At 45.5% G+C, this 22188-nt stretch overlaps 1 protein-coding gene across 3 annotated transcripts in view; it reads left to right on the top strand.

Moving 5' to 3' along the window:
- Nucleotides 1–6123, top strand: part of TCEA3 (transcription elongation factor A3) — a 32837-nt gene extending 26714 nt beyond the window's left edge. For all 3 annotated transcript variants that reach the window (XM_063140243.1, XM_063140242.1, XM_063140244.1), the window contains 3 exons: nucleotides 619–765; nucleotides 2932–3003; nucleotides 3779–6123. In XM_063140243.1, coding sequence (XP_062996313.1) covers nucleotides 619–765; nucleotides 2932–3003; nucleotides 3779–3787 — 228 coding nt within the window. In that variant the 3' untranslated portion in view covers nucleotides 3788–6123. The remainder of the gene's footprint in view (nucleotides 1–618; nucleotides 766–2931; nucleotides 3004–3778) is intronic.
- The last annotated feature ends 16065 nt before the right edge of the window (nucleotides 6124–22188 follow it).

Below are 22188 nucleotides of genomic sequence, written 5' to 3'. Positions count from 1 at the left end.
AAGCCATCTAATCCAGGAGTGGGGAACCTCTGGTCCTCCAGATCTTGTGATACTCCAACTCTTTTACTACTACTACTACTACAGTTATACCCCACGTTTTTTCCTCTTGCAAGGAACCCAAGGTGTCTTACAAGTTTTTTGTGTTATTTTTGGTGTTTTTTTTTTTTTAGTTTTAATCATTTTTCTTCTATATTGTATTTTAATGTTGTATTTGTTTGCAAGCCACACAGAGAAATTCTGCTATGGGGCAGCTGTATAAGTACAGCAATAAATAAATAAATAAAATGAGAGAGAGAGAGAGAGAGAGAGAGAGAGAGAGAATCATATATAAAATTTATATCTGTAGAATAATATCTGAAATCCATATTGTATCTGTCTGTCTATATGAGAGAATCACTCCCAATAAATCAATCAGGGCACTCTAAAAATGGATTAATCCAACCAATAAATCAATTATGGCTGCATGTACACAAGAGTGAGCCCCTTAGCACACAGTTGGGACTTCCTTCAGAGTAGACATGCACAGAACGGCATTGCAATGGTTGCAGGCCTAATGAAAAGTGTATCCGAAACCTTTGGGATTGTGTCAGGCCCCAGAGACGCCATTGTGCATTGCAGGAAATGGCGAGTGACGAATTGAAGGAGCTAAGAAATGCCATGACCCAGGAAGCCATCCGAGAGCATCAAATGGCCAAGACTGGAGGCACCGCGACAGACCTCTTCCAGTGCGGCAAATGCAAGAAGAAGAACTGCACATATAATCAGGTGGGGGGAAATGGACGGGAACCCAGGAGTCCGAGGGTGGGGTGGGGGGATGTCCAAAATGATGGGGTGGTTGTCTTTAGGCTGCCCACCTCTGAGATTTTCTTCTAATCCAGAGTGGGGGAGCCTTTCCCCCCTCCTTTCCTTGTTTGAGAGCAGTATTCCCTCAACAGGGAGCACTCCAGACTGTAACAATTTGCTGCAGTTCTCACTTGTAATGATATCATTCTGTTTCAGCCTGCGTGCCACATTTGAAAAACCGGAATCAGGACAAAAGATTTGGATTACTGTAACACGCTCTACGTGCGGCTGGCTTTGAAGAGTGTTCGGAAACTCCAGCTGGTTCAAAGAGCTGCAGCCAGATTGTTGACTGGGGCTGGTTACAGGGAGCATACAACTCCCCTGTTAAAACAGCTCCACTGGCTTCCAGTCTGTTTCTGGGCACAATTCAAAGTGCTGGTTATGACCTATAAAGCCCTATATGGCTTGGGTCCAGGTTATCTGAAAGACCGTATTCTCCCTTATGAGCCTGCCCGTGCTTTGAGATCTTCTGGAGAAGCCCTTCTTTCAGTCTCACCATCTTCAAAGGCACGTGTGGTGGGAACATGGGAGAGGGCCTTCTCGGTGGCTGCTCCGGTGCTTTGGAACTCTCTTCCTGGGGAAGCTAGACCGGCTCCCTCCTTGATGTGCTTTTGGAAGCAGGCAAAAACTTGTTTGTTCCAGCAGGCTTTTGGAGAATAATATGATCATCCATCTATGTTAAGGACTTGTAAAGTTTATGTTTTAATATTGTAATTATTATTTTTTGTACATTTCTTTTCCTAGGTTTAAAATGTATATGTTTTAAATTTTGTAAGGCTGCCTTGAGGCCTAGTATTGGGCAAAAGGCAGGATACTACTACTACTAATAATAATAATAATAATGGCTCAGTCCTATCAGGATGCCTGTCAGCCTCCAAACCTGAAGACTGATGAGCATCTTATGTAGAATGACAGGAACATGGAGGTGATTTTCACCTCATGCTCCTCTCATCTATATTTTTGCTAGATGGGCATTTTTGCCCGTCTAGCTCTGCTCTTGCAGAGTGGGAGAGAATGAGGCTGTGGAGGCCAGAGGATTCTTCTGGCCGCTCCAGTCCCCTCCTCTTCCTACCCATAGAACCTCCCTCTTTCCCTTCTCTCTGAAGTCGCCTTTGCAACCTCAGAGATGCAGGCAGCACGATTCTCTCCACATCATCTGTCTAGTGCCCATAGGATCGCTCTCTAAAGCATGTTAATTGTGCAAAGTCCTACAGATACGGATGGGTGAATCCATCAATTTTCTTCTACTTCTCATTTTTCCAATGCTAAATTCTTTTCACCTGATTCCACATCACACTGCAACATTTTTTAAAAAGTCTGCATTTAGTATGGCATTTTTATGAACTTTTAATCTACATTTTCCTATGTATTTTCCCCAAACGTCTACACTTTTGGAAATGTATGCATTTCCTACCCCCACACAGTTGAATAAAGCATTTTTGTGCACGTTTGTATACATTTTTAACTAAAATGTTTTTGTGCATTTTTAAAAAACATGCACAATTTATTTATTTATTTATTTATTTTTGGTGAACTATATTGCAAACTTTAGAAATGTACTGATTTTTACAGCAAACTGTCATCTGGTTGTTGTTTAGTTTTTGGAATTTTGAATCTGGTAAGTCCACACTGAAAAGTTGAACTGAATTAATTTCTCACCCATTCCTAGCTGCAGACCTTCCTGGTGACATTTCAGAAGCCATGGAAAAGGCTGAGCGAGATCTCCTGTGTGTGTGTGCGTGTGTGTGTGTGTTGGTGTGTGTGTATCCTGCTTAGCTCTTTGTCCCTATCACTTGCTAGCGGGAGTATGCAAGCCAAGCAAATGTACTTAATTTATGCAGGTTGCAGAATGGTGATCAGTTTGCCTAGCCCTGATAGTTGCTTGCAGTTTAGTTGGGGTGTGTGTGTTTTACATTTTGGAGCCTGGGATGGGATTTTTTGTGAACCGCCCAGAAAGCTTCTGCTATTGGGTGGTATAAAAATGTAATAAATAAATAAATAAATAAATAAAATTCTCAGCTGCTTTGCTGCTAGCATTTGTGCCCCAGGAGTTTACAAGAGCAAATTCCCTGATCCTCTCTTCTTCAGGTGCAAACACGGAGTGCTGACGAGCCCATGACAACCTTTGTTCTGTGCAACGAGTGCGGGAACCGCTGGAAGGTCTGTATTGTGGGTTGTTGTTCAGTGTTGTCAGCTGATGCTATCTCTTGAACTCAGTGTCTCTGCTGTAACGCTCCTCCAGCACCGTTGCTGGTGTTGGCTGGGGATGATGAGAACTGTAATCCAAGACATCTGGAGAGCACTAGGTTGGAGTCAGCTAGGATATAAGCCACCAAAGGCCATACTCTCTGGCAATGACGGGGGTTGTAGTCCAACATATCTGGAGGGGACCAGATTGAGGGAGGTCATCTTATATGGAACCTTGGTTTGTGTCCAACTTGTGTCAATTGCCATGGCAGACCCTGGGCTTCTTTAGATTAAGGGCAAATTGCGTCGCCTTACTGGGGCTTAGCTTCCTGTTTCTCTTGCACAGTGGTAATGGGCTGCATTACCATGGGCCGAGAGGGGCAACCACATGGTCTATAATTGAAAACTCCCCCTCCTCTCAGTGCTCATAGCCTTGAATAGGACAGCGCCCTCTAGTGGGTGCTTTGTAGTGCAACTTCACGTTAGGCAATCCTGTAGTATTTCAGAAGAACCGAGATATCCAGGTTGGTTTGTTTTCAGAACAGAATAACTGGGGGAAGGTGTGGGAGACATACAGGAGGTTGACAACAACCTCAAAAGGATCCGCCAGCTTCCGTGAGCGGCCAGTCACAAGCATGCCTTATTTCTCTCATGTGAAGAGCCCCCTTGGCTTTCCTAAGTGCAAAGTCCTAGAGCATCCACCCGCGTTAAGTCCGTTCTGTTTTGCAAAGTGTCCTTTGTCTTGCAGTTCTGTTGAAGCTCCTTGCCCCTGTATGCCAGCCACCGATGGAGGAGACGTTGTCTTGTCACAGCCAAAGAGAAGGGAGAACCCTTGAACTGTCCACTGAAGAAATAAAAGAAGAAAATGGGGAAAATCTGAAAGGGAAGGTGCCAGGGTTCCAGACCCATTTTGGATTTCTCAAAATGCAATGGGAATCATTTGAAGGGCATGCCGGTCTGGCAACAATTCGGTAGTGTTATTATTGGCAGGGTTGTGCATTTATACTGCACAAGTTGCGAATTTCGTCCGGACTACAGAGTGCAGAATTCCACATTCTTAGACTCTCCTCCTCCTCCTCCTCCTCCTCCTCCTCCTCCTCCTCCTCCTCCTCTTCTTCTTTTAAGGTTTCTGCTTCCAGCCATCAAGGCTGCAGTGATAGGTTTGCAAGTGCATATATGGGCAAAGTATAGTGAAATCTTCAAAGCCAGACGTATGGGCAGATCAAGACTTTAAAGACCATAGCAGATGGATCTTCAGTGTCCTGCATGTGGCTTTTGCTCCTCTGCATGACTAGCAAAAAAATTATTCAGATCACGAAATCCAGCTTTTCTTGTTGCGGAATTTATGCAACTTTAATGTTGATTTTGTTTTTCTTCATTCGGAGTATATACAGCTGTTCTGATTCTGTAATCAAAAGTCAATTTTCATGCCCGCATCTTTTCATATGCTGCCAGGAGATGGCATCCTCCGATTTCTTTAGGGCATTGGTCTTCACCTGATAGGTTGGCAAACCCCAAGTGAATTGCACCCTGAAGTCAGACGGTCACAGCAGTGACATCACAGCTGTTTTATTCATTTTGCTTAGGATATTTTCGTTTAAAAAAGAGAGAGCGGATGAACAGTTGACCCAAAGGATGGATGTCAAACTTCCTGTGCCTTTAATAGCAGAAGAGAGAATTTCAGCAGATGCCGCTTCTCCCTTCCCACATATGACAAGCTTTCAGCTACCAAACTTCCTCCATTTCCTGCATTATGCTGAGAGTCAGTCCATTGCTCTTTGTAGCCTGATATCGATTCCTTTGGCTGGCAGGGACACTCCAAGGTCCTTCCAAGCTCTGCTTCCTGAGACCTTTTAACAGGACAGGAGGGGTTGAAACCTGCATGTAAAGGTTGCACTCTGCCACTGAGTTGTGGTCCTCCCTTTGGGGTATCCCTGATATATAAAAAAAGCAGGAAGATGGCCATGTGTGTTTAAAAGAAAACGCACAAAAAATGATCAGCAGATCCCATCCAAGCCTGAAGATGTCTGCTCTATGACAAGCATGCAAATCCGACCATCCTGGAATTCCCAGTCTGACCTTCTGGGACTCTCCAGATAGCCACACACTTTGTCCAGTGTCCTGACTTTTTTTTGCCTCCCCCATTTTTAAAAAAGTTGAAATGCCTCGCCTGAGACTTAGTTACTGGCAATAATAGCTTTAAGCTACAATATGCTGGTATCTTTGGCCCTGCTTCCTTTGCCTTTGGCCCCACCCGGCACTGGGATGCAGCCCCCGGAAGCTTCTCCAACATGGAATCCGGCTCTCAGGCTGAAAGAGGTTCAACATCCAGTGGAGGCCGGTGGTTCTGAATTTGGTGGGGCTGCGAATCCATTCAGGGTTTCAGTCAGAACCAGCCAGAATTCCAAAGGAGCTGTCCAAAATGCTTAACCCTATCCCCCAAATAGGTTCAGAACCTTGCACAGCTCCTTCAGAATTTTGGCTGGTTCTGACTGAAACCCAGATTGATGGCCCCACCACAATCGTAGCCACCAGCTTGCACTGTCAAGACCCTGCTCTTGTATGTATTGCTGATAGGGGTGAGTCATTAGGCCCTGGATTGAGCCTCCTTAAAATTAGAGGTGGGGACCCAGCAAAGTTCTCTTTGGTGGGGCACCACCAACCCATTTGATCTCCCAGCTGTGGGCTAACCTGGCAAAATGGGAAGCTACACAGCACTACCATTTCCCAAATTGCTCCAGAGGGACAGTACATCGGGTGATCCAGGGCATGATGGGAAAATCAAAATGGCGGACAGCTTCCAAGTCACTGCAAGATAAACTAGGGGACCGGGCAAGTGAGTGGACTCCGCTGGGAGCTTGGTAACCTATCAGTTGCCCATGGATGCCAGAGAAATGAAAGCGTCAATAACCCTGTACAGTTATTGTATGAAGGGGATGGGGGTAAGGGGTGATGTTTGTTTTTCTTTCTGATAATGTTTGAAGCAACCTTGATGTCTTTGGATTGCACCAGGCACTGGGTTTGTATAAAGCAAATGTCAAGTTACCTGTTGATGATCATGTACATTAGTAAACTCTGAACACTCACCTGTCACTCTGTGCATCAGTTCGTTCTGGGAAGGAAGCTGAGGAACATGTTTTCTTTGCAAGAGGTACGTGAACGTTTTGGGTTACAGGCAGGGCCTCGACAAAGTGCAGAAAAGTAGGGTGACCATATGAAAAGGAGGACAGGGCTCCTGTATCTTTAACAGTTGCATAGAAAAGGGAATTTCAGCAGGTGTTATTTGTATATATGGAGAACCTGGAGAAATTCCCTCTTCATCACAGCAGTTAAAGCTGCAGGAACTACACTTTTTGTTGTTTATTAGTTCAGTCGCTTCCGACTCTTCGTGGCTTCATGGACCAGCCCACGCCAGAGTTTTCTGTCGGCCGTTGCCACCCCCAGCCTCCCCCAAGGTCAAGTCTGTCAACTCCAGAATATCATCCATCCTTCTTGCCCTTGGTCAGCCCCTCTTCCTTTTGCCTTCCACTTTCCCTAGCATCAGCCTCTTCTCCAGGGTATCCTGTCTTCTCATTATGTGGCCAAAATACTTCAGTTTTGCCTTTAATACCATTCCCTCAAGTGAGCAGTCTGGCTTTATTTCCTGGAGTATGGACTGGTTTGATCTTCTTGCAGTCCAAGGCACTCTCAGAATTTTCCTCCAACACCACAGTTCAAAAGCATCTATCTTCCTTCGCTCAGCTTTCCTTATGGTCCAGCTCTCGCAGCCATAGGTTACTACGGGGAATACCATTGCTTTAACTATGCGGACCTTTGTTGTCAGTGTGGTGTCTCTGCTCTTAACTATTTTATCAAGATTTGTCATTGCTCTCCTCCCAAAAGAGGGCAGGGCACCTGCAACTTTAACTGTTGTGATGAAGAGGAAATTTCACCAGGTTCTCCATATATACAAGTGATACCTGCTGAAATTCCCTTTTCTATGCAACTGTTAAAGATACAGGAGCGCTGTCCTCCTTTTCATATGGCCACTCTGAGAAAAGGGTAGCCAAGATGATCAAGGGTCTAGAGCATGGGTTGTCAACAAGGGGGGAATTCCCCCCAGGGGGGAATTTTGGGGTTCGGGGGGGGAATTGGGACCACTATTCAGCAAAGTATGATGTCCTGTAGATTGTTTTCCTACACGTATTATTAAAAACATCCCAGAAAAGTGTCATGTTGTCTGCAAAAGCCAGGCCTTTGCTCTCTTTTCCCTCCCTCCCTCACAATCCTAGAAGTTTCAAGCTTCCCATTTAAAGGGGCAACACAAAGCATGGGAGCTGAGAATGTAAAAGGGGCCATGCTTTACATTGCCCCTTTAAATGGGAAGCTTGAAACTTCTAGGATTGCGAGGGAGGGAGGGAAAAGAGAGCAAAGGCCTGGCTTTTGCAGACAACATGACGGCATGAGTTAGACTATCTTGGGAAGGGGGGGGGAATTATATTCTGAACAATAGTGAAAGGGGGGAATGGAGCAAAAAAGATTGAGAAGCACTGGGCTAGAGGAACTCCCCTGTGAGAAAAGGGTTGGGGCTGTTTAGCTTTGAAAAAAGGTGAGTTTGGGGAGACGTGATAGAGGTGTACAAAATCTGGCACAGTGTGGAGAAAGTAGACACGGACTCATTTTTCTCACTCATAATACAAAAACCCAATGGGGACTGATAAAAGGAAGTACTTCACACAGCACATAGCCTATGAAATTTGCTCCCATGAGATGTAATGATGGCTTTAAAAGGGAGGGATGTTAGAGGGGGTGTTAAATACTTAGAGGCAAAGGCGATCAATGGCTACCAGTCTGGATGACTTATGCTATCTCCAGTATCAGTGGCAGTAAGCCTCTGTACACCAGTTGCTGGGGAACATGGGTGGGAGGGTGCTGTTGCACTTGTGTCCTGCTTGTGGGTTCCTGGTCAACAGCTGGTTGGCCACTGTGTGAACAGAAAGCTGGATTAGATGGGACCTTGGTCTGATCCAGCAGGGCTCCTCTTATGTTCTTAACGTGCCTTCTGCTGCCCCCCGCTTACATCAGTGCCCCTGCCTCCCACTTGAGGGCACTTTTTAAATTTCCCACTATGCCCTGTAGTAACATTGTGGTAGGTGCATTCTGGGAAATGAACATGACAGCTCATCATCCATTTTTGTTCTGACTACCAGCATATGTTTTAAGGGCCAAGAGAGATGCCAGTGGAAGACTGTTCAGGGACTCTGGCAGTCTGCCCAAGGCTGCTGTGTGCTGACACTGGGCCTGTGACTGCCAGAAACCTAAGTTGAGCATCCCAGCATTCCTCACTGGCCCAAATGACACATGCCAGACTTTTGAGTGCTATTTTCGCCATGATCCACAAGAGGGCAGTCCAGTCCAAGTCTATAGCCTGGCAAAGTTCAAAGGTATCTCTGTCACTAGAAAGATACTTACTGATTTTGGACAAAGAACTTTATGGCATTTATCGTATACTTTCCACCATCTTTTTATCCCTTCTCTTGTCAGTTGGTGTTCTTTGGCTTTCCCCCACCCCCCTATGCTGTCTGGGGAATGCTGGAAGTTGTAGGACTTCTTTTTCTGTCTAAACGTGCATAGGATTGTGCCTTATATTTCAAGAAATGAGAGCTGATCTTCTGACTCACTCCCTATTCCCAGATGTGGGAGGGCTGACTTTGGTGACTGAGCAGGGAAGGGTGCTCAATATACGCTCAGAGGCACTTGGCTAGTCTTTCACGTGGCATCAGGCTGTGAGCCCCAGCTCTGAAACCAGCTTCTGAGCCATGAATGAAGGAAAGACACAATAATAGGGCTTGCTCTCAGAGCATGTAAATTAATCTTTGAAATGCCTTTAAGCATGTGCAGAGAGCTTTCTCCTCCATGAGAAGCCACAGCTAGAGCCTGGAGTAGGGGGGAACTTTTGTAATACTCTAAATATGCACGAGGGGTGTGTGTGCAATGCCCTGTCCATTCCATGAGCTGTGACACACCACAAGCCATCCCTCTGGGCGGTTCGAGTGGCCTTTTTACTTGGTGGGGCAAACAGTCTTGGGCCTGGAGCGGGGGGTTTACCCGTGCACCCCTTCCTCCCTCCCTCCCCAACTGTAGAAAGCCGAACGAGGGCCTCGCGGGCTCAGCCTTGCCCTAGGGTTACCCGATGGTTGGTACCCACCCCCTTGCAACCTGCTGCACCTACCTGGTCCCAAGCCCAGGTGGCATGGAGCAGCTGAGCCTGTTTCACCTCTCCAGGCTTCGCTTCCTTCCTTTCCCTGCTTGAGGCTTCATCACACCAGGGTTATACTTTGCAATCACTGCGAATTGCGTGCAAAGGACCCTGAAGTTTTCCAGTTTATAATCTGCTTTGACTGTGAAGCACTCCCAGGCATCCTGCTTTAATTGTGCTTTAAAGCCAAAAGAACCAATTTATTTCACTACCTCTTTAGGAGCTAATCTTTTGTTGTTCTCTGAGCGGCCACTGGGGGGCGCAGGAGGAGGATTTGATATGTTTAAAGTACAAATTAAACAAATGCTTACATCTGCGTAAGTTTTAAAGATAAAGACATCGAAATGGGCACCTTAATAGATATTAAGGAGAGCTTTAAGCATACCAAATTTGAAATGGATTGGGTCATCCGTTGATTTTTTATGATTTTTTACATTTCCCCCCTTAAACGCTTCTCCTGGTATGCAAAGGATCTTAGGAGCGCTGCTGCCCGGGGCGTAATTTCGCCAACAACAACAATGACAATGACAGCTTAATGCTACAGGGGATAATTTGAGGGAAACAAGTACGTGTGATGAAGCCTTTGGCGAGTGCAGCCTTTCTCGCAGCTCTGGCCGTCTCCTCGGGGCTCTTTCCCACTGTGGCCGCCAGAGGGCAGCAGATGGCCACCACAGACAAGAGGCAGGCACGTGGTTCTGACTCACAAGTGGGCCGAACCGGGCCCAGAGAGGCACGGTCTCCCCCTCTTGCACACCGCTGTCCCAAACAGTTAGCAAACCTGACCCACCTTCCCAAAGCGCTAGACCTAGGAAAAGGGCTGTTTGGCCATTGCCCGTTCTCAATGGGGCTTCTCAAGTGACAGTTTTCTGACACAAAACTATGGAACTTTGATTTTTTTAATAGTTGGTGGTATTCATCATCATCATCATCATCATCATCGATTACAGTAGCAACTTCAAAGTGATCTTGGTAGGCTGGAGTGCTGGGCTGAAAACAACAGAATGAAATTTAATAGGGATAAATGCCAAATTCTACACATAGGAAAAAGAAACCAAATGCACAGTTACAAGATGGGGGACACTTGGCTCAGCAACACTACAAACGAGAAAGATCTTGGAATTGTAGATCGCAAGCTCAATATGAGCCAAATGTGTGATGTGGCTGCAAAAAAGGCCAATGCTATTTTGGGCTGCATTAATAGAAGTATAGCTTCAAAATCGCGTGAGGTGCTGGTTCCTCTCTATTCGGCCCTGGTTAGGCCTCATCTAGAGTATTGCGTCCAGTTCTGGGCTCCACAATTCAAGAAGGACGCAGACAAGCTGGAGCGTGTTCAGAGAAGGGCAACCAGGATGATCAGGGGTCTGGAAACAAAGCCCAATGAAGAGAGACTGAAAGAACTGGGCATGTTTAGCCTGGAGAAGAGAAGACTGATGGGAGACATGATAGCACTCTTCAAATACTTAAAAGGTTGTCACACAGAGGAGGGCCAGGATCTCTTCTTGATTATCCCAGAGTGCAGGACACGGAATAACAGGCTCAAGTTAAAGGAAGCCAGATTCCAGCTGGACATCAGGAAAAACTTCCTGACTGTTAGAGCAGTACGACAATGGAATCAGTTACCTATGGAGGTGGTGGGCTCTCCCACACTAGAGGCCTTCAAGAGGCAGCTGGACAACCATCTGTCGGGGATGCTTTAGGGTGGATTCCTGCATTGAGCAGGGGGCTGGACTCGATGGCCTTACAGGCCCCTTCCAACTGTTATTCTATGATTCTATGGTGCCCTCTAGATATTTTGGACTACAGTTCCCATTATCCCTGACCATTGGGTCCTGCTGGCTGGGGCTGATAGGAGTTGTAATCCAAGACACCTGGAGAGCTCCAGATTGAGTGAGGCTTGCTTTTGTTGTTGTTTTAAAGCTTGGTTCTAAGCTGCTGTGATAAAATAAATGATTAAAGCAGTAATTAATTCTGAGCTTACAATGATGTCTGACGGGTTATTATTCCTGCTAATTACAAGTAGGGCATTTAGGTAGCTTCTTCATATAAATTCCCTCTCATTTGCCTACTTCTAGGGTTTTGCTGAGAGCTGCTTCACATGTTAGCAGCTTTCCTTTCTTGTAAGAATCTGGGGGGAGCAGAATATAAATCATAACCGTTGATGCTCACGTGTGTGTTTTTCTGTCCTGTATACACACATGTGCTGGGAAACATGCTTTTTCCAGCTTGTTCTTTCTGAGCTCATGGACCACAGGTGTAGGAACAACACATGTTACATGATGGTGATGATAATTTCTCCTAAGTTTTCCTAGGTACTGTTCAAAGAACAAGGCAGTCTTTGCCCATAGTCTGGAAGGAAGGGGGGAGAAAAACTGTCCAGTGAGGACTGAGTATGCTCAGTCCACAGAATGTTAAATATCGATAGGATGGTGGAATTGGGGTCTTGATGGAATGGAATATCCTAAAGGAAGGCTCAGCTGGCTGGTTGAATTTTACAGCAGAGCTTGAGAAAACTGACTTTCCAGATGTGGTTGGACTACAACTCTGGTCAGCCCCAGCCTGCATGGCCAATGGTCAGGGATAATGGGAGTTGTAGTCCAACCACATTCGCAGGGGCCGTAGGTTCTCTACCACTACTTTACAGCCATGAACTTGCTGCATGATCCTGACTCCCCAGAAGTAAGCCCTCCTGATCGTAGCCAGACTCGTATGAATGCTTAGGATTCAGCTTTATTCAGCCTCTGCAGCAGCCTCTGAGAATTGCTTGTGAGAGACATATCCGTGGCTAAGATAGGACTTGAACTCGGTTCACTCGACATTCTGCCCCAATAGAGCACATTGATTCTTTGTGTCTGACTTTGGAGATGTTCTAAATGGTTGCCTTTTCTGAATTGAAGGCATAGCAATTTCCATTTATTTGTTTTACAAAAATGAAGCTGAATTGTTTATTGCCCTAATAAACTGCTATGCAGGAATTGCCTCCATCATTGCTTGTAGCTGTATTGCTAGCAAGTTTCCCAAACGTTCTCCAGTTAATAAGGTTAGGCATCCTTCCTTCTATGGCCACACTGTTCTGTTGTGTAAAACGAGGGGGTTGGACTCGATGGCCTTGTAGGCCCCTTCCAACTCTGCTATTCTATGATTCTATGGGATTGTCCCCTCTAGAAATGGGTTTCCCTGCCTGGGTTTCCTGCCCTTAAACAATGGTGCCTGCTAAGGGATGATAAACGGCAGGCAACATCATTTAGGGGCAAGAAACCAGGGCAGAGAAACCGATTTTTTATTATTTATTTATTTATTTATTTGCAACATTTTTATACCACTGAATATAATAGAATCAGCAGTTCAAAACATTAAAATACAATGTCAAAATACAGCATATTTGCAACATTAAAATGCAATGTTAAAATGCAGTATTAAAACACAAGATTAAAACACAGCATTTAAACACTTTCAACTACAGTTAAGGAGCAGTAAAATAGGATTGGCAAATGCCACCCCCCCACCCGGCAACATGTTAAGGGCAGGCAACTTACTTAGATACAGGCAACCAGCAGGCAAATTCTTTAGGAGTGGGCAATCCAACCAACTTTTTAGGACATCAGGCTTGGGAACTCTCACATGCTATCTATTCAACAGCTGAAATGACTAGTACGCAGAGTTTACCTTCACTTGCAAAGCTGGCAACAACCATTGGTCTGTGTGCTCCCGAATGGACCATTTTGGGATTTTCCTCTCCCCTTAGGGTTTCTTTTCCTAAAGATATTTAGTACCTCTGTAAATCATGGGGGACCCCCATGTGTGCTCATACCTCCCTCTTGTGTGTTAGCGCTGCTGGTTGGCTAGTTCATTTTTACCTTTCTAGCCTTCTGGAGACAAATAAGAAAATGAAGGAGATTTGTAAATCTGTCACTAATCTGGGCTGGCATGTTTGCTTAGGAGTATCTGGGAAAGCTTCAGGTTTGCATGTTGGTGGAACATGTCACAACTCAAAAGGAGCTATCACCTTGGAAGCTCTGTTAGAGTTCTGACTGCAACCCAGAGCAGAATCACTGCCCCACTGACATCAGAGCCACCAGCCTCCATTGATGCTTAACATGCTCAGGTTTATGGGAATCAAAGGGCCAAATCCTCACATTGCACAAACAGAGACAGTTCAAATGGAATAAAATGGCATTGGAGCCACTGACTTCAGAGCCACCAGCCTCCTCTGTCACCTGTCACTCTCTGGGTGGTCATTTGGGCTTCCCTGGGCTGGGTGTGCCCCTGGACTTTAGCCCCAAGATCCAACCCTAACTGCACTGCTCTGCATGGCACACAGGTCTGTCCCCGAAACATCCTGATGCCACATCCCAGCATCTGCTGCCTGAAGCAACTGCCCCACTCTGCCTAATGGAAGGGCCGGCTATTGCCATAAGATCATTCAATGGCGTCTTAACATGATGTAAGTGCACCTCTGGATGAATTGACGCATTGTCTAGCTGTGCAGTTGAACCCAGGCTGCAAAGACAATCTACACCATGGTTTTTCGGAGCAGCTACCACTTCCTGTCTGTCTGGACAGAATCCACCCCCTGCTCCAACCACCCTTCCTCACTGCACCATATTTCAGATGCCGATGCCTGAGGATCATAGAATAGCAGAGTTGGAAGGGGCCTACAAGGCCATCGAGTCCAACCCCTTGCTCAATGCAGGAATCCACCCTAAAGCATTCCTGACAGAGGGTTGTCCAGCTGCCTCTTGAAGGCCTCTAGTGTGGGAGAGCCCACAACCTCCCTAGGTAACTGTCAATCAATCTTTATTTACAGTCAACAGACCACCATTACAGCATATATGTACACAGACATTAATAAACATACATGATGGTAAAAAGAAAGGATACAAAATCTGTAAAAATGCTAATCAGTAGGTTTAAAATAATGATCAGACATCCATGAGTGGTCCAATGGGAATAGCCAGATTCAAAAATTTGGCCACTTGCTCAGTAACAGACTCATTGGTACCCTGAAGTAAAATAATCATAAAAGTCTCAGGAGAGCGACCGGGGAAACGCTGTATAATAAGACATATTAGGATTTTCCTGGCCTCTTGACAGTAACTGCAGTAAAATAGTACATGCAAGATGGACTCCACCTCGACGTCATTACAAGGGCAGCATCTAATATTCTTTGGGATTTTCTTGAATCTGCCCTCTAATAGCTTGGAAGGGAGAACATTGAACCTTGCTAAGGAGAATGGATCATGTCTAATAGCCTCCTGAAGAACCTCCGTCAAAAGGACCGAGATAAAATGCATTTAATTACATCTGGAGCAACTCTAGTGTGCGCCGACTATGTTGAGGCCCATATTTCAGGCCAGGCTGTCAGCATATGTCCAGCTTGGAGGACAATGAATTACCATTTGTTGTGGGCTTGTCAAATAGCCCAGGGCAAGCCACACTTGCGCGTTGCACTGGGCGTGCATCTTTATTTCTTTCAATTAAGAGTGGGGAACCTGTGTCCTTCCAGATGTGAGTGGACTACACTTCCCATCATCCTTGGCCACAATGTCTGGAGCTGATGGGAGCTGTAGTCCAGCAACATCTCTGAAGAGCCACCGGTTCCCTGCTCATGCTCTAAATGTTCAAGGATTGATTCCTGCCTTTGAATACAGATTCTGGGGTTGAGCCGTTGACACAAATCCAGTTTGGCGCCCAGTCCCCTGAGAGACACACAAGGGATGGGAGCAGGGAATGAAACAGCTGTGTATGACCGGGAGGCGACTGGAACTTTGCAACGCTAATGCAGTTTGCTAAAAATAAGTCAGAAGCCTTTAAAAAAAAGTGTCTTGCATAATATAATAAAATTAATATTTAACAATTCAGAAAATTCAGAGATGAGGAGATATGAAATATCTGTTCATCTGAGGAAATGTAATTTAAGAAAGGGAGTTCTGCAACAAGTCTTTTTCTATAGGAGGTGGAGAAGAATATGGGGTGTGTGTGCTTTTCTGTTCCCGCCATCAGCTACAAAACTGCTATCAAGTATCCCACTGAGATGTATCTATATCTACATACAGACACACATACAAATCTGTAACTATATCTATACACACACACTCATATATTTATGTGTGTATAGATCCTAGAATCATAAAGTTGGAAGGGGCCTATAAGGCCATTGAGTCCAATCCCCTTCTCAGTGCAGGAATTCACCTTAAAGCATCCCTAATAGATCGCTGTCCAGCTGCCTCTTGAATGCCTCTAGTGTGGGAGAGCCCACAACCTCCCTCAGTAACTGGTTCCATTGTCATGCTGCTCTAACAATCAGGGAGTTTTTCCTGATGTCCAGCCGGAATCTGGCTTCCTTTAACTTGAGCCCATTATTCCATGTCCTGCACTCTGAGAGGATCGAGAAGAGATCCTGGCCCTCCTCTGTGTGACTGACAACCTTTCAAGTCCTTGAAGCGTACCATCATGTCTCCCCTCAGTCTTCTCTTCTGAATGCTAAACATGCCCAGTTCTTTCAGTCACTCCTCCTAGGGCCTTGTTTCCAGATCCCTGATCATCCTTGTTGCCCTCCTCTGAACCCCCTTCAAGCCCCCTACATCCTTCTTGAAGTGTGGTGTGGCATTGCACCCCACACGTCAGTTCCCTAATGCATGTCTAACATTTGTACGTCTGGTGTGTTTAGAATGTTGACCTGAGTGGGTGGAGTTAGAATGCCTTGGGAGGGGGAGGAGTGATATATAAGGGAATGGCTGAGGAGATTGGGAGCTCTCTGTGTGTTAGCTCTTGGTGTGTAGAGTACTTGGGTTCTGGAGAATTTGAGGTTCAGTGTAGAGAGTGGTGTCTTTTGAGAGTGGTGTACAGATAGTCAGTTGGTGTATATTAATACTAGGGATGTGCTCCGCTCCGATTAGGAGCGTAGAAGCAGTAGCGGATTGGCCTGCTCCGCCTTACCCAGAGGCGGAGTAGGAGCGGACCGCGGACCCCCTAGAAACAAGGCGAAGAGAAGCGACCATTTTTCGGAGCTCCGAGTTCAGGCGGAGCGCTCCGGTCGCCATCTTGAAAACATTTCGCCATAGGATTGCATTGCGGCAAATAATCGCGCATAACTACGTTGTTTTTGAAGCTATCGTTCTGGAAATTCTTGTGCACAGAGAGTCGTGGATGGGGGTCATTTTGAGACCACTCTCAACTTTCTGCGTTGTCTGGGTCGCGGGCTATATTTTTGTGAAAATCGGGTCAACCGCGCGGCTCAAACTGCGTTTTCGGCTTTTCGCCCATAGGATTGCATTGAGGGAAAGAATCGGGGATAACTGGGGGGGGTTTAAGCTATCGTTCTGAAAATTCTTGTGCACAGAGAGTCGTGGATGGGGGTCATTTTGAGACCACTCTCAACTTTCTGCATCGTACGGGTCGCGGGCTATATTTTTGTGAAAATCGGGTCAACCGCGCGGCTCAAACGGCGTTTTCGGCTTTTCGCCCATAGGATTGCATTGAGGGAAAGAATCGGGGATAACTGGGGGGGGGGGTTTAAGCTATCGTTCTGAAAATTCTTGTGCACAGAGAGTCGTGGATGGGGGTCATTTTGAGACCACTCTCAACTTTCTGCATCGTACGGGTCGCGGGCTAGACGTTTTTAAAAAATCGGCGGGAAAAATACCTTTTTCAAAGGGCTGAGGGGCAGAGTCAGCTCCCGGTCATGATGATCCCAAAGTTGGAGGAGGGCATAGGCAAAACAGGTAACTTGGGATTCTGGGAAACTTCTCTTTCTTCATCTGAACGGGCTTTTCCCCGTGTTTTTTAACACAGTAGCCCCACCAAATGCACAAACACAACCTGAAATCATATACTAAGCCAAGAATAAGAGATAGAAACACAGCACTGCTCCCCACCCTAACCTTGGTGAACAACTGAATCGATGTGGTGCAAGGGGATGAGCTCCCCTAGGGCATCTCATCGTGGACGTGCCCCCACTCTCTCCTGCACTGGAAGGCCATTAGAGCCTTCCAAAGAGAGTAAAACGGTGGAGCAATGCCTATCATGAGTTGAAGTGAATGGTCACTTTTCAGTGGTGGAGCAATGCCTGTTCTGAGTCGAAGTGAGCGTTTTACTTCTTCTCGGAGCTGTGGCTGTCAGTGTCTTGAACTGGCAGCTACTTCCCCCTCCCCCGGGCACGTCCCCCTATTGCTGGTAAAAGACAGATATAGCCTTTTAAAAAAAGTTCTTCTTGTTGTTTATTGAGCAACACTGCTGCTTTTAATTCCACCCCTCCTTTGTTTATTGATTGATTTATTCCATTTTATATGCATTACTGGCTTATCCTTGGCTCACTTCCTTATGCCCCCAGAAATGCCAGCTGCATGCCTGCCTGCCTTCCCTCCCTCCTCCCCTGCCCACCTCGCAGGGATGGTGTGTGTGGGGTGCCCGATTTTCAAAAATTCGCCAAAAATCAGGGGATGATGGGATTGCTTTGAAACTTGGCATGCGTGTGTATATCCCCATGAGGTGTCATGGTGCCAAACATGAGGTTTCTAACTTGAACAGAAAAAAAGTTGTATAATTTTTTAGCTTTCAATGCAAGCCTATGGGGGGGGGGAAACGGAGCTCCGGATCCGGATCCGGAGCTCCGGGCGGAGCGGAGTGGAAGTGGGCGGAGCGGGGGCGGGGCGGAGCGGCCCGATCCGGAAAATGGCGGATCTGCAAGTGAAGCGGAGCGGGGGGTCTGTGCACACCCCTAATTAATACTGATAATAAAGAAAGTTCAAGAGTGAATGTGTGAGAGACAGGAAAGCGTGTATGAGAAGAGTGAAAGGATTGGATGAGAGGTTTTTAAAAGGGTTTTTTTTTTTTGAACTGTTTTATTATGAAACAAAGCTTGTGAATTTTTTAAATAAAATTTTAATCAGTTTGTTTTAACTACCACAAAAATCCCACGTGTCTGTTTGACAATTATCATCTGCAGTTATTTACATTTAACACCCACTCTGACAATAATTCACCTCAGTACATAGTTTTTTAAATGGATACTGTTGTTTTTATGTTTTTGATGGTTTTTAAATTTTGTATACTTTTTAATGTTTACCATTTTTAACTGTTGTAAACCGCCCAGAGAGCTTCGGCTGTGGGGTAGTATATAAATGTAATAAATAAATAAATAAATAAATAAATAAATAAAAAATATAAATAATTCACAGTGCTTTAATTTATTACTGAAATCCTTCCAATTTAACCCCTTTCTCCACAGAGCCTCGTGTGGCGCAGAGTGGTAAAGCAGCAGTTTCTGCAGCTGAAACTCTCCCCATGGCCTGAGTTCGATCCCAGCGGAAGCTGGTTTCAGGCAGCCGACTTAGGTCGACTCAGCCTTCCATCCTCTTGAGGTCAGTAAAATGAGTACCCAGCTAGCTGGGGGAAAGGTAATAACGGCCGGGGAAGGCAATGGCAAACCACCCCGCTATAAGGCCTGCCAAGAAAACGTCAACGAAAGCTGGTGTCCCTCCAAGAGTCAGCAATGACTCAGTGCTTGCACGAGAGGTTCCTTTCCTTCTTTCCACATAGTTTGGAGAAAGGCGGTGTTTGTCCCTCGCCTCAGGCTCTTCAAGTGGTGGGGCTTAGCTTGAGCAGGGAGTGTCCATGGCCAGGCCTGTTCTTCAGAGACTGTGTCATGGCATATTGTGCCCACAACTTGGACACACATAACTTTTAAAAGATAAGACCACTTAAATAGAAAACTTGTGTTTATTTTTTTTAAAAAAAAACACATAAATAAATAAAAAGTAGTTATTGAACGTGATGCAGTAAAGAAATAATAAAAGAAATTTGGGTATTCAACACACACAAATCCTTAATCACTATGTGCTTGGGTGATATTAAAGATCTGGTCCCTAGAGATTTAGTGATGATTGGGAATTATAAGTGAATAACTGCAAGGATCGTTTTTTCTACATGCACACTACCTCTGGTACAATGGAAGAAGATTTGAGCTGCCCGCCATGGCTATGAATAACATAATGACTTAAAAGTTGCCATGAGAGAGGGAAATGAACTCTATCTAGACATTCCAAAAATTGTGATACCATTTATCGGTTATCGGAATAGATATTTTAGCAGCTAAGCTATCCTATAGATGTGGCAAGTTGAAGTATTGTAATTGTCTTGGATGATTGTATTGGGAAACAATATATGAAAACCAGGGCCTTAGCGAGACCTAGCAATCTAGCGGGACAGAGGGGTGAGAGAGAGAGATCTCCCCCTCTGTTCACACGTGGCACACAACAACCTCAGGGGAAGATGCACATGAACGCTTGTGCGCAGAAGGTAGGTGTTATATATATATTTTTTTTAAAAAAACTTATTTCCCCTGCTCTGTGCCCATCGTGGGTGGGGTGGGGGAAGCAAGGCCACGGAAAAAATGGCCCTGAAGGGGAGGATGAGATCCCAGGGCAAGGGAGGGATCATCCCTCCCTGATCCCGGGATCCACTGTGAGTCATGTGATTGCAAAGCGATGTTCCCGGGGATCACCCTGGGATTTCGCCCCATCTAGCTATGGCCCAGGACACCGGCAAACATTCAGTGGTCATGAAGAAATGGGTGTGGCCATCAGGAAACCCTCCAGACAGCTGGATTGGGGCACCAAGTGGGCCAGGTTTCTCCCCTGAGCCTGAGGTTCTGACACCACAGCTATACTTGCCATCTTTGGGTAAAACTCGGGGTCCTATCTCACCTCAGAAGGCCTTCAAAGGAGCCCACTTGTTCCAACTAGTGCCAGAGGCAGATCTAAATAATTCCTGGCATTTATTTATTTTTCCCCAAAAGAGAGAAAGAAACCATTGCTTTATTGTTTGGATCCCCCCCCTATGGACCATGACTGTTGCCTTCAATTTTCATCTGTATAAAAGGTTTCTCATTAATACGTCCCTGAGCAGCTTGTATCTAGTTATTTGAGACATAATGGCCACATCTCATTTAATATAGAACCACTCAGATATAGGAGAAGCAATAAGATAGCCTCCACCACCAGCAACAACACCCTGCCCAAAATGGAAAACTCTGAAGCCATCAACAGAATAATTACCATTTCTAGGTCAATTGCTGTCAATAACAGACATAAGGGATTTGGAGAGGTCTTAAAGCCACTCATTTGTTCTATGGGTGACAAAACAGCGCTCTAGAATTTTGCAATTTTATCCAGGAGCATTGTACTAAAAATGGGGCCAGTGGACTGTGAACCTTTTCTGGGTTTCAGTCAGAACTCTGAAGGAGCTACCAGTGGTGCTGAACCTGTTTTGGGGAATAGGCTTCTGAACCTTCCTTTAGACTTCTGGCTAATTCTGACTGAAACCCAGAATGAATCCAGAGTCCCACTGACATCGGAGGCACCAGTCTCCACTGCCTGGCGCCCATGTCTAGAGGAGACAAATTTGCATAACAATTGCAAATCATATGCAAATTTAGATTTAAATTTCATATAATTATGCACGGTGTAGAGAATGTGGATAGGGAGACATTTTTCTCCCTCAAAGTACTAGAACCCAATGGGGTCATCCCATGGAGCTGATGGGTAGGAGATTCAATCAGGACAGATAAAAGGAAGGACTTCTTCACACAGCACACAGTTAAATTATGGAACTCACTGCCACAAGATGTAGTCATGGCCACCAATTTGGATGGCTTTAAAAGGGGGCTGGATACATTCCTGGAGGAGAAGGGTATCAATGCAGTATCAGAGGCATTCTGCCTATATACACCAGTTGCTGGGGAACATGGGCAGGAGGGTGCTGTTGCACTGTGTCCTGCTTTGTTGGTCCCTGGTTGACAGCTGGTTGGCCACTATGTAAACAGAATGCTGGACTAGATGGACCCGCGGTCTGATCCAGCATGGCTATTCTTATGTTCTTATAAGGAAGCCCTCCCAACTCACCCTTAAAAATATTATTCAATTTATTTGCACACTGTCTCAGTTCAGCTAAATCAGTTTTTCAGTTGGTTTATCTATTACTCCAAACAATTTCCCACCCTGATGATCCAGTTCCTGATCCAAACACTCCATTAAATTAAAAATAAATAGGGTGCAGTGGTGTGTAATTCCTTAGGACTGGGGAAATGTACTATGAGATGAATCCTTCTTTCTTTTCTTCTCTTTTAACTTTTAGTAAGCTGGTTTCTTTCTCTCTCTCTCTCTCTCTCTCTCTCTCTCTCTTTGCTGGCCACCACTTGCCTACACCCAAGTGGGCTCTCATCCAGGCACTGCTCAGATCCAAACCTGCTTAGCTTCAGCAAGATGGCAGTATCAATTGCTCTCTGCCACCATAGAATAATAGAATAGTAGAGTTGGAAGGGGCCTATAAGGCCATTGAGTCCAACCCCCTGCTCAATGCAGGAATCCACATTAAAGCATCCCTAACAGATGGCTGTCCAGCTGCCTCTTGAAGGCCTTTAGTGTGGGAGAGCCCACAACCTCCATGTCTTTGGATGGTCCCATATCCTTGGGTCACAATTAGTATGTCCAATTTTGTCTGTCCCTATATTAATAGTTTGAGGACAGAATGAGAAGGAAAAACGTTTTGACCAGAATAGTGACGACAGAATCTTTTCAAGTTGAACCTCTGTGGTAGATCAAAGGGACTTACTCCCAGGCAACCCTAAAGAAGGTTTCAGCCATGTCCTATCAACTTGATTGTTAGGTTTTTATCAGTTCATTTCTTTTCTGTGCTTTGTGATGGAGTTTCATGCATCCAACGAAGCAGACAGTGTCCTCAAAAGCCTATACCAAAATAAATGTGTTAGTCTTTCAGGCCAGGGGCGCCGGACCATTTTCAACTTGAGGGCTGAATTCGATTTGAGAGAAGCTCTCAGGTAAGGGGATTGAATATCCAAGGGGCGTAGACAAAGGCAAAAGGGGAGTGGCCAATTAGATCAGCATATTTTAGCTTAAAGCTCT

Source organism: Elgaria multicarinata, chromosome 13 (assembly GCF_023053635.1).
Source record: "Elgaria multicarinata webbii isolate HBS135686 ecotype San Diego chromosome 13, rElgMul1.1.pri, whole genome shotgun sequence".
In the NCBI taxonomy this organism is placed as follows: domain Eukaryota; kingdom Metazoa; phylum Chordata; class Lepidosauria; order Squamata; family Anguidae; genus Elgaria; species Elgaria multicarinata.
Note: the sequence above shows the minus strand (reverse complement) of the source record. Positions and strands in the feature narration are given on the sequence as shown.